The sequence below is a fragment of the Bidens hawaiensis genome, unplaced genomic scaffold, assembly GCF_021521415.1.
Source record: "Bidens hawaiensis isolate Kalapana, Puna unplaced genomic scaffold, B.hawaiensis_p1.1 tig00001143_1, whole genome shotgun sequence".
NCBI classification, from domain to species: Eukaryota; Viridiplantae; Streptophyta; class Magnoliopsida; order Asterales; family Asteraceae; genus Bidens; species Bidens hawaiensis.
This window is the reverse complement of record NW_027491065.1, coordinates 4280264-4290540: the sequence shown is the minus strand read 5'-3', so window position 1 is coordinate 4290540 and position 10277 is coordinate 4280264. Positions and strand designations below refer to the sequence as shown.

The 10277-nt window shown below is 35.3% G+C and overlaps 1 protein-coding gene across 1 annotated transcript; it reads right to left on the bottom strand.

Annotated features, from left to right (window-relative positions):
• Window positions 1–6009: 6009 nt before the first annotated feature.
• Window positions 6010–9882, bottom strand: LOC143561307 (putative serine/threonine-protein kinase WNK9). The gene is made up of 7 exons (XM_077049429.1): window positions 9710–9882; window positions 9595–9632; window positions 9280–9507; window positions 8966–9186; window positions 8610–8767; window positions 8147–8486; window positions 6010–7050 (listed from the first exon to the last, which is right to left on the bottom strand). Exons 1-7 carry the CDS (start codon window positions 9779–9781, stop codon window positions 6218–6220), a joined length of 1890 nt encoding a protein of 629 aa, XP_076905544.1. The 5' UTR covers window positions 9782–9882; the 3' UTR covers window positions 6010–6217.
• Between the last annotated feature and the right edge of the window lie 395 nt (window positions 9883–10277).

The following is a 10277-nucleotide window of genomic DNA, read 5'->3' as shown; positions in this document are numbered from 1 at the left end:
AACCTCAACCAAACCAAACTACCCCAAACAAGAAACCTTATACCAAACCTTACCTGTTATGTTCCACTTGCAACTATCATCATCTGGCTCAATCCCGGTGCCGTCTTTGCACCTAATGCAATCATTACGGCCACCTTGCTAATGTTTGTCGTATGCCGCTTGGAGCGCAATCTGTCCAACAACAGTTTGCACCGCCTGCTCCTGTACCCCCTACTACCCGTGTTTGCAACAATTGTGGAGACCCTAATCATCTCCGCAAAGCGTGCCCTCAACTTATCCATGCACACCAAGCTCAAGCTATACCCGCACCCTACTACACTACCAATACTCATCAAGTCCAAACCTGTCAACCATGCTTCCTTCAAGCTCCTCCCGACAATCAAGACCATTCCTATTTAACCCAAACCTATCAAATCCCATACCCGCTAGCTCAAGTTTACCAAATTTACTCCAACAACCAAACCCCACTCTTGCCATCTGTTCAAGCTCATCCTATTCAAGCTATTCCAAATCCATATACCTCGACTGATCAAGTTCTTATGGATCCAACTACTTAAAGTGCTCCAAGTCAAGTGAATCAAGTCAACCATAACTAAAGATTCTCGAAGACTTTGAAGACTTTCGTTGCTTTCATTATCTCAATCTTAAGTTATTTTATCTTTTCAAGTTACGCATTATATTGAATGTTTACTCAATTATGGTTTTGGATAATTTCAATTTGGATTATTTATCTTTTTGCATGTTTTATCGAATGAATAAAGTTTCCTCTATTTATCAAGGTTAATGGCTTATATACCACACATCTATCTTATTTTCCTACTCTCATTCATCATGAACCATTTCAATATCTGCTTCAAGAAATCTATTTTCCTTCAATTTTCAAAATTTTACTTTTACAAACAAATGATGTGTTAGAAATTTCACTGTTTTATTAATCAACTTGAATGTTGATCTTTAGAAATATTTTGTACATTGATGATATTCTATTTTGATTTTATCAAAACTTTTATTTTCTCTCAAAATTATGTTTTCAATATTTTATAAACCACATGATGGGACGGATTATGCGGACCATCTAACGATAGAAGTAAATATAGTCGCGAACATAATTATCCAAGTCCTCGTATGGAAATAAATAGACCTACAATTGTGTGTCATAATCTAGAACCGAAAGTAGTTTGAGTAACGGTGCAAATGATAAGATGATAAGGACATGATGGATACGCCGCTGGTACATCCTATATATAAGTGCCCTTATCGGATTTTCATTTGAAGCGTTGTTTCGACTATTAGAAGTACTATGTTATTGTAAATTTTAAATTTTATTTAAAAATGTTTTCCTAAAAGATTAATTACTTATAACACGATTATGCTTAAGTTTTACTTAATTTCGGGACGAAATTTCCTAAAGTAGAGGAGACTGTAACATCTCGGATTTTTCGTACTTGTATTCGTTTAAGTTTAAACAGATTTGATAACGTAATCCGGATCTTTCGAACTATTTAAAACTTGTATTTATTGATATTTAACTTGGTTTAACTTATTTTATAATTTCATAACTTTCAATTATGCCAAATAGCCCTTAGAAACCTTTAAAATCGCTTAAACGGCTAAAAATCGCGTTTATGAAAGTACAGGGACTAATTTTGCCAAATATTTTATATTTTCGACTAAATTAACGAAACTTAAGCTTCAAAATATGTCAACTAATTTTATAAAATATTCCAATTCGTTTTCTTGTTTCCCAAACCAAAATTTGTTAATTATTATACCCGATTTTCTTATTAATAGATTATTTCGTTTCCTAATCGGGTGAATTACTTCATAAACAAGTTATAACCCATAATACTTAATCAAAACACATCTCTAAACCCTAAAAACTACTAATTTCCAGTCACCCTCTCAAAACCCACGAAATCCCTCTCATCTTCTTCAAGAATTTATCAAGTTCCTATTGCTACGCTGACTTTCAAGTTCAAGAACTCTTTGGCCATGGTTTTCTCATCCTTCTACTCATCTCTAGGGTAAGTTGTCTTCTTCAATATTGTAAGGTTTTATCTGCAGAACAAAAGCCCTTAATCAGTTTTGCCAATTGAGGGAGTCTCAATGGTCAATTGGACTCCGACCTGTTCATGGGCAAATTGGTCAACAAGTTAACCAATCAATTTCTCATCCTTCTGGTTGGAACCGGATTTCGGTCCAGAAGATTTTTATTTTTATCTCGAGATTTTAAGGTTACTGACCAAAACCAACTTCCAACTCACTGTTCAGATTCTGGTCAGTACCAGCTCGCTTAAACGTTTAATTTCTCATAGCCGGAATTCTAAACATCCATTTGGATCGATTCCAGCGGCTATGTTCTCGGTTTTAATCATAGTTTATTATATCTAAGTTTCAGGTCTGTTCAGTTTGTCTCATTCAGCGCATTAAAAGCAGTTCGTTCGTTTAACCGTGTTTTCATTCTTATTTCTCGCACACTCGCCTAACCAATAAGGTAAGACATCATTCCCCTTTTATTTTGCTGCTTTCAAATGTTTTGGAAAAATATGCATATTTAATTCATATTTTTATATCATATATATACACAAACTCGCAAACATATTTATTGTGTGTGTTTCAATTAAATGTTAATTGCTACTTGTTTAAGCGTTCATATTCTATCACATTCGGAGAGGTCCATCAGAAGTCTAGCATGTCAATATGATCATCGCCATCCTAGTAGCCATAGCCCGTGTTCGTGATGCATGGTCAACCGACAATCACATTATTTGTTTATGGTTTGATTGACTATTACTCACATTATTTTGTTTGCGTATTTATCATTTATTATATATATATTATTGTACATGAAAACTGGTGATCATCTCACTCAACATGTGTTGTTGACAGATCTCTTTATTTTCTATGCATATGTAGGTTAACAGTTGATTCGAAGCTAAGGTGAAAAACGCATAGAAAGACCTTAGGAAGTAAAATTAAGAATATTTACTCTATAATTTAGTTTGGGATTATTATGGTTGTATTTGAAACTTGTGCACTTTATTTGAAATTTGAAATAAATAAATTTAATAGACATTGTCATATTTTATAATGTATGATAGTACCTTGTGAGCTGTAAATAATCAGTTAACGCCTCGGCATTTCCGCCTTAGGTTGGGGTGTGACAATGGGCAACTGAATATTTGAATGATCGATTATGGTCTATTGGATATATGGATAATGCAAATTGGAAATTGGAATTGATTAGGAATTTGGGGTTTATATCTAAATTAGAATTTATTAGAGATTTAGGGTTTATGTGTAAATTGAAATTGATTATGGGTTTATTAAAATTAGGGAACTTAAGATGAAACAGTAAATCTTATTAGCAATCTTTTAAAATGAAAATTGCACGAAAACAATTATATTGGTCCAACACCAAGCTAAAAAAATTATTGTATGAAATACTGTAAGAAACAATTTCGGTTATTGTATGAAATACGACAAAGAAAACGCGGTTATTTTATTAAATATGGTAAAAAAATCCGTTTATATTGCATGAAATACGGTAACAAAAAATTTTTTGAACGTTACCCCTGAAATTTTGGTCTAGATCCGCCACTGCCGACACTGCCTTCAAAGCTCGATTTCTTCCACACACACCTCGCTGGAAAATAGCCAGCATCACACCGGTAAAATGAGGCTGATGAATTTGGGTCCTGATTCACCAAAATCACTGCCTCCTTCCTCACAAACACAACATCTAGCCACCGCAAACATGTAATTTACATAAACAAGTCCATATTGAAAAACCTCCAAATTTCATACCGTCGTTAGTGGTACTAGGCGGACAAACAACGGTTAAAAATGAGATAATAGGAGTGGTGGTTGATTGCTTTTGAGGATAATAGGAGGTGAAAACTAAAGGAGAGGGCTTTGGTGAAAGAGTGGACTAGCCGGCAGAGGTGTTGGTGAAGAGGATGGAGATGAGGCGGTGGGCGACGGTGAAAACAGAACGATAATCAGTTGTCCGGTGGTGAAGAGGAGCTTGTGCGAGGTGGTGGTGGTGGTGAAATACGCCACATAACCACGATTTTGCCACGTATATATCACCTAAGTTAGTTTTTGACTCGTAAGCATACCACGTCATAAAAAAGTAATGACATTAAGATTTCGTTAGTTAGAGTTAGTTGGTAGAAAAAAAATGATAAAAAATAGAACCGTCACCAGCCATTTTGTTAGTTGAAATCGGTAACGACCAAATAATAAAAATTAGGATTATTTAAAACCAATATGCCAAACCATATTTTAATTGGTTAGTGACCCACATTTTGTTTGTAATTTTGGGCTTCTCTTAACCTAATGCTTGAGCCAATGGTCCATAAGTTGGGTTTTGTATTTAGTAATTTTTATGGTTTTTTAATGGCTTTATATAAATAAAAAGTAATTTACTTAAAAATTTTAACTAACATTTTCATAAGAGAAAATTCTCAAAATAGCCTCTTTTAGGGAGAGAGTCCCTAAAATAACCCTTTATTTCTCAAAATTTTTTAGAATTTGGACTTTTCAAATGCATTGGAAAAAGATAATAATATAGGGGTAGCAGGCCAAATTTCTAAGAAAAGTTAGGGAGGAGACCAGATTTGGGAAAATAATGAAGGGAAAGTCCCACGCCCACACGACAAGTCTTCATCTTCATCTGTCAGCCACAACAACCATCGCCGGCCACCACCGCCACCCTTGTTAACTCTAGAAAATCGGAGATAAAGAAGATCTGAGCAAAGAGTGGTGGATCTGAGCATGAAGACATAGATGATGACGATGAATGGCCCATCACCGGAAAAACGAGACAGGTGTTCGGGACGATGAAATAGAACTGAACAAACCATCGATTTCCAGATTGCAAAAAAGGTGACTGATTTGCAGCCGCTACTGAGGTGTTCTGTCTCCGCCGTCGGAGGTCGGCTATGTCGTCGGAAGGAGGGTTGGTGCCTGGTAAGCTCCATTCCGGTGACCTGTGACTCAACCGCCATTTGATGGTAATGGATGGTGGTGGGGGTGGATGGTGGTGGATGGTGGTGGTAGAAGGCGAACGGTGGGTGGTGGTGGTGGTGGTAGAATCTCGTCTCTCAATACGAGATTTAAAAATCTCTTTTTCCTAGAATTTGAAAATATGGACGGAAAATGTATGAAACATTAAGAAAAAAGTTTTGTAAAAATCTGAACTTTTATTTCAAGATTTCAAAATAATTTTGACTTTCCTTTCATTATTTTCCCAAATCCGGTCTCCTCCCTAACTTTCTTTAGAAATTTGGCCTGCTACCCTATATTATTATTTTTTCCCAATGCGTCTGGAAAGTCCAAATTCTAAAAAATTTTAAGTAAAAAAGGGCTATTTTGGGGACTCTCTCTAAAAGGGGTTATTTTGGGAATTTTCCATTTTCATAATCATTGGGTTGAATTATTTTTTTAAAATAATAACGGATTTGCTCACAAAAAATGAATGGGTTCGTTCGTTATTACGATAATCTACATATACGTAAAATCGAAAAAAGATCAGGTTCGGGCAAACCGGAACCCAATTGCCTAGCTCCACCCCTGTCACCACTAGCCTTCATTAACATGTACAGAACGGCTTTTTTTTTTCACAAACAACCGTTGCCAGTGGTGTCTACCCTACGTTTTGGGTTCCAACTAGGGTCCGCCCTACGTTTTGGGTTGGAGTTGGTCCCGGTTCTTGTGAAACCAATGGGTTCCAATTCAGGGTTACAAACCAATTTCACTTCTGGAACCGGATATTTTGTACACCTCTAGTCATAATACAGATAATTTAGCGAGCAAACCTGTTCTTCTAAAACGTGCGGACATGTTTTAACCCAAAATCGTTTACACATACCAAATCCAATGATTTCACTGAGCTTACCCGCTCGCCATTGCAATCCATCATCAAGGTAGATTGATAACCAAACCAAATGAGTGATCAATTCAACATTTTCTCAAATCAGAAAGTAAGAAAAGAATAAATATACATCTTGCAAACATAAAGATGATGGTTTCATGTATAAGCATAATGACATTATAGGCAATGTACACTCACAACAGATCACAAAGGAATGGTGTATCTTTCCACCCACCTTCACCTGAGTGCTATACAAACAACACATGTAAAAACTATCATCATCATCACCACCTTATTGTCTGTTGTTGGGTGCAAAAAGAATCAGATGACAATATCATATCAAGAATCTATAGGATCAACAGGAAGTGAAGCTGCCCTATGAAGATGTTGAGGAATCAAATCCTCTTTGCACAAATTCTTACTTCTTGTACCACTCTTCTCGCACGCTTCTGGTTCTCCATCATTTAAATTAAAAGACACAAAATGTGTTCCAGACGCGAATGTTTTCAGCAAATGATGGTGATCGTCATGATCATCTTTATGTTTTGTCAACATCTTATGTTTTGCATGTTTGTCTTGTGCAGCTCCTAGTTGTTTATCTCTAAGCTCCCTTAGCTCCATCTGGTACTTAGCTTTAAGCCACCTTAATTCTTGTCTGATCTCGGTTTCATAATCGTCTGCTGAATCGGTTTCTTCAAACTTAACCGACTTCTCAACCACCGGTTCGTCTTCTGTGCACGACTGGTACTCGCTCTGGTTCGCGCCCCATATGTCAGAATATTGTAGCCCGTCAGACTGGCTCGAGACAATGGGTGCACCTTCGGTTAAACACTGCTCGGAGCCTTCAAACTGGTAGGTTATTTCTTCGAACCGACCGTGGATATTGGCTCCACAATGGTGTCTTGAACATTGAAGCGGGTGCTTTGACTTTGGGTTGACTTGATAACCGTTTGGTGCGCAACTTTGACAGTAGTTATCGTTGTTTTCATGGTCTTCCTCTACTCCCCCCTTCTTCCACTCAGGTACTAAGCATGATATTTCGCCATCGATCATGTCAGCTATTTTATGAACATCTTGGTTGGTGATGTCTAACTCAAATACCATTTCATTTGCAACACTAAATGCGGTGTCGGATTCAATGTCAAAAGGGAAGTAAATGTTGCGTACACGCCCTGCAATAATAGCATTGGTTTGAATGTTAAGTAACGAAGGTTTTTAGTTCAAAAATGGTAATAAATATGAAATTCATTAATGGTATTAAAAGAAAAGGTAGAATATTGTCTACATGGTCATCTCGAATTGTCTTTATTAAATATTGTTAGGGTTTTATAACTTTTTGGCGTGTAAACCGAGACATTGCATCTCGAGAATCATTTATGTACATGAAATCAAAAAGTAAATATTATCCTTTACAATTTTAGTAGCTAAGTCGCTCGTGATTTACTTGCGATTGGCTCACTATAAGCTCAGATCATGTCAAGACTAAACAAGCTCGAACCCGGGCGCAAACCTATCCTGGAGCTCATTTAATGAATGAGCCTGAACTTGAGCCTAGGCTTTGGCTTGACTAGGCTTGGAGCATAAGCAAGCCTGTTATTTATATAAATATACTACTCTACTTAATAAAACAAATAGATAATTAGATAACAATTATTATTATTATTATTATTATTATTATTATTATTATTATTATTATTATTATTATTATTATTATTATTATTATTATTATTATTATTATATAGATAATTAGATACTTAAATGTGTATAACAAATATCAATAAAATAGCTGAATAATTAATGAATAATTAATTCAAGCTTAAAAGACTATTCAGTCAACTTTAGACATAGACCTCAGAACAAGCAAGTCATTTCATTAACTCCAATTAATAATATGACAGTTATACCCTTTACCTACTCCTACACTTGAAACATTCATAACCTAAATCCTTACATACGACAAGCGTGTTTCATGTCAAAAATATGAAAATATGATTCGTTGATATTATTATTATTTTTTCTTTTTTTGGGTAAATATGATATTATTCAAGTTTTGAGAAGTATGCATTTAAATTATCCATAGAAAAACTTAAAACAAGCTCTCTACTTATTCTTGATAACATGCTTATTTCCAGGATTTGGAAGTCTAAACCACTTGCATTATAAAAGTAAAGTTTTAAAGATGATCAAGCTGATAAAATGCATCAACTTAAAGCCAGAAAGACATTAAAACATTTAAACAACATCCCAACAAAATTCTCAAGAGCGTACCTTCCCGGTCGGCAATTCTGAGCCTTAAGAAGATACCATCATCGTCTTCTTCTCCCCTCCTTCCTTCAATAGAAATATCAACATCTCCCATATGATCATCTTTATGAGTTGTGATTTCATGTGCTTCATGTTCATAATTAAGATGGCGATTATTCACTCCATCAAACTCCCTCCAATAATCAATCGGCCTCAGATCATACCCATAATCTTCCGTCTGGAGAAAAGGGTCTTTTAGTAGCTCTTTAGCCGGAAGCCTAAGAGAAACCGTCACCAAACATTTCTCCACAAATTGTCTCACTTCCGGGTCCTTAACTTTGTATAAAGCATCCGGCTTTTTCCCCTATTAGAGATACAAATAAGATGCCATATAAATATATGCAAATATATGTTAAACGAGTATCATTTCTTGTATATGATTCGGATTTTGAAAATATAAAAAGTGAGTGGGTGAATGAGTTCATACGGAAATAACTTTCTTGTAGATTTGAGCCGGATGCGTGCATTCGCTATACGGATATTCAAACGTGACCATTTCCAAAATGCACATCCCAAATGCATATATGTCGACCAATTCGTTATATTCTTCTGCATAAACCTCGGGAGCCATGAACTCCGGTGTTCCTGGAAGTAAACAAGAAAATGAAATTGCATATTAAGACAACTATGTATGTTTCTATATTGTTTCCATATCTACATCCGTCATCAAAAGCAGTATTAAACTACTAATTTACAAATTCGTTGAACATAAAGTGTTGTTATTAACATCTGATTGAAGAACTTAAGTTTAGCGTATCATATGCGAAAACTGATTAAACGTACCGACACAACGCGCGGCGTGAGATTTGCGCAGGATGGCAGCAAGACCCAAATCGCCAATTTTGACTTCGCCTTGATTGCCATTAACAAAAATATTATCACATTTAAGATCTCTATGGATGACAGGTGGATCATGGCTATGAAGATAAAGAAGGCCTTTCAAGATCTGCCTACACCAATGCTTGATGGCTCTTATATTAACCCTCCTGTGTTTCTGCCTATACCTAATAATTAATAATATTAATCCAATTAAATCAGATCAATAGCATTTAAAAGAAAATAATAATATCTAAAATGGGATGAAATGAAGCACTTACTGTCTAAGTGTACCAGAAGTGAACAATTCAGTGACAAAATTCATGTTCCTGTTGGCAGTATCAACCCAAGATGTGTAGAACTTCATGATATTATTATGTTTCAAGGTCTTAAGAAGATGAATCTCACAATACAGTCTTTCAAGATCTTCAGGGCTTTGCAGGAAGTCATAAAGTTTCACCTGATTCCAAGCCACTTCAATACCTTCATACTCATCAAAAGCTCTATACCTGTAAATCCCACATCAAATTCTTCATGAATATCCCATCAATCAAATCAACAAAACTTTCATAAAGTTTGCAACTTTCTTATCTTACACTGTTTTCGAAGCCCCTTTTCCCAAAATCTCATTATACTGCAAGAAACACCAAGAAATCAAAAACCAAACTGGGAATTAAAAATTAAAAATAAAAAGATGGGGTTTTTACTCACTCTTCCGTATCTTCCTGTAGGATCCACTTCAACAAAGCCGGAATCATCAGGATCAAGATCATCACCATTCATTATTTAATAAAGTGCTGAGGAAGATGAAGAAGATAAAGATGGTGATAAACTAAATGATAATTAGAGCAATAATAATGGTGGGGGTGTTGAGATTGAGGATGAGATTGGAATCCTCCTTGTAGAGTCCATCACAAAGAAAAAAAAAAGAGGAAAGAGAAATTGGAGATATTTCAACAACTCAGAGACAACGAGGTAAAGGATTCATATTCATTCGTAATAAAAATATAAAAATTATTAAAATATTGTTTTTATTTGCTGTTTCCTTCTTTCACTTTTGCGCAGCTCCTCATACAGCCACAAGCAAAACACACATGAAATGAAATATTATATAATGACAATTGACAACGCATAAGTAATATGATAAATGGATAAATGCAACATATGTTATTGAATTACAATTAAGTTGATATATTTATGTAACCATAATTTTATGTGGATATTGTAACTATATTTGTATGAAATTTGTTATGAAACTTGTTTGTTTGAACCCTTATCT

Coding starts and splice junctions, on each gene's coding strand:
- LOC143561307 (XM_077049429.1), bottom strand. CDS start 9,781: ATGAATGGTGATGATCTTGATCCTGATGATTCCGGCTTTGTTGAAGTG. Junction 9,633..9,709: donor CTACAGGAAGATACGGAAGA/GTGAGTAAAAAC, acceptor TGTTTCTTGCAG/TATAATGAGATTTTGGGAAA. Junction 8,487..8,609: donor TCTACAAGAAAGTTATTTCC/GTATGAACTCAT, acceptor TATCTCTAATAG/GGGAAAAAGCCGGATGCTTT.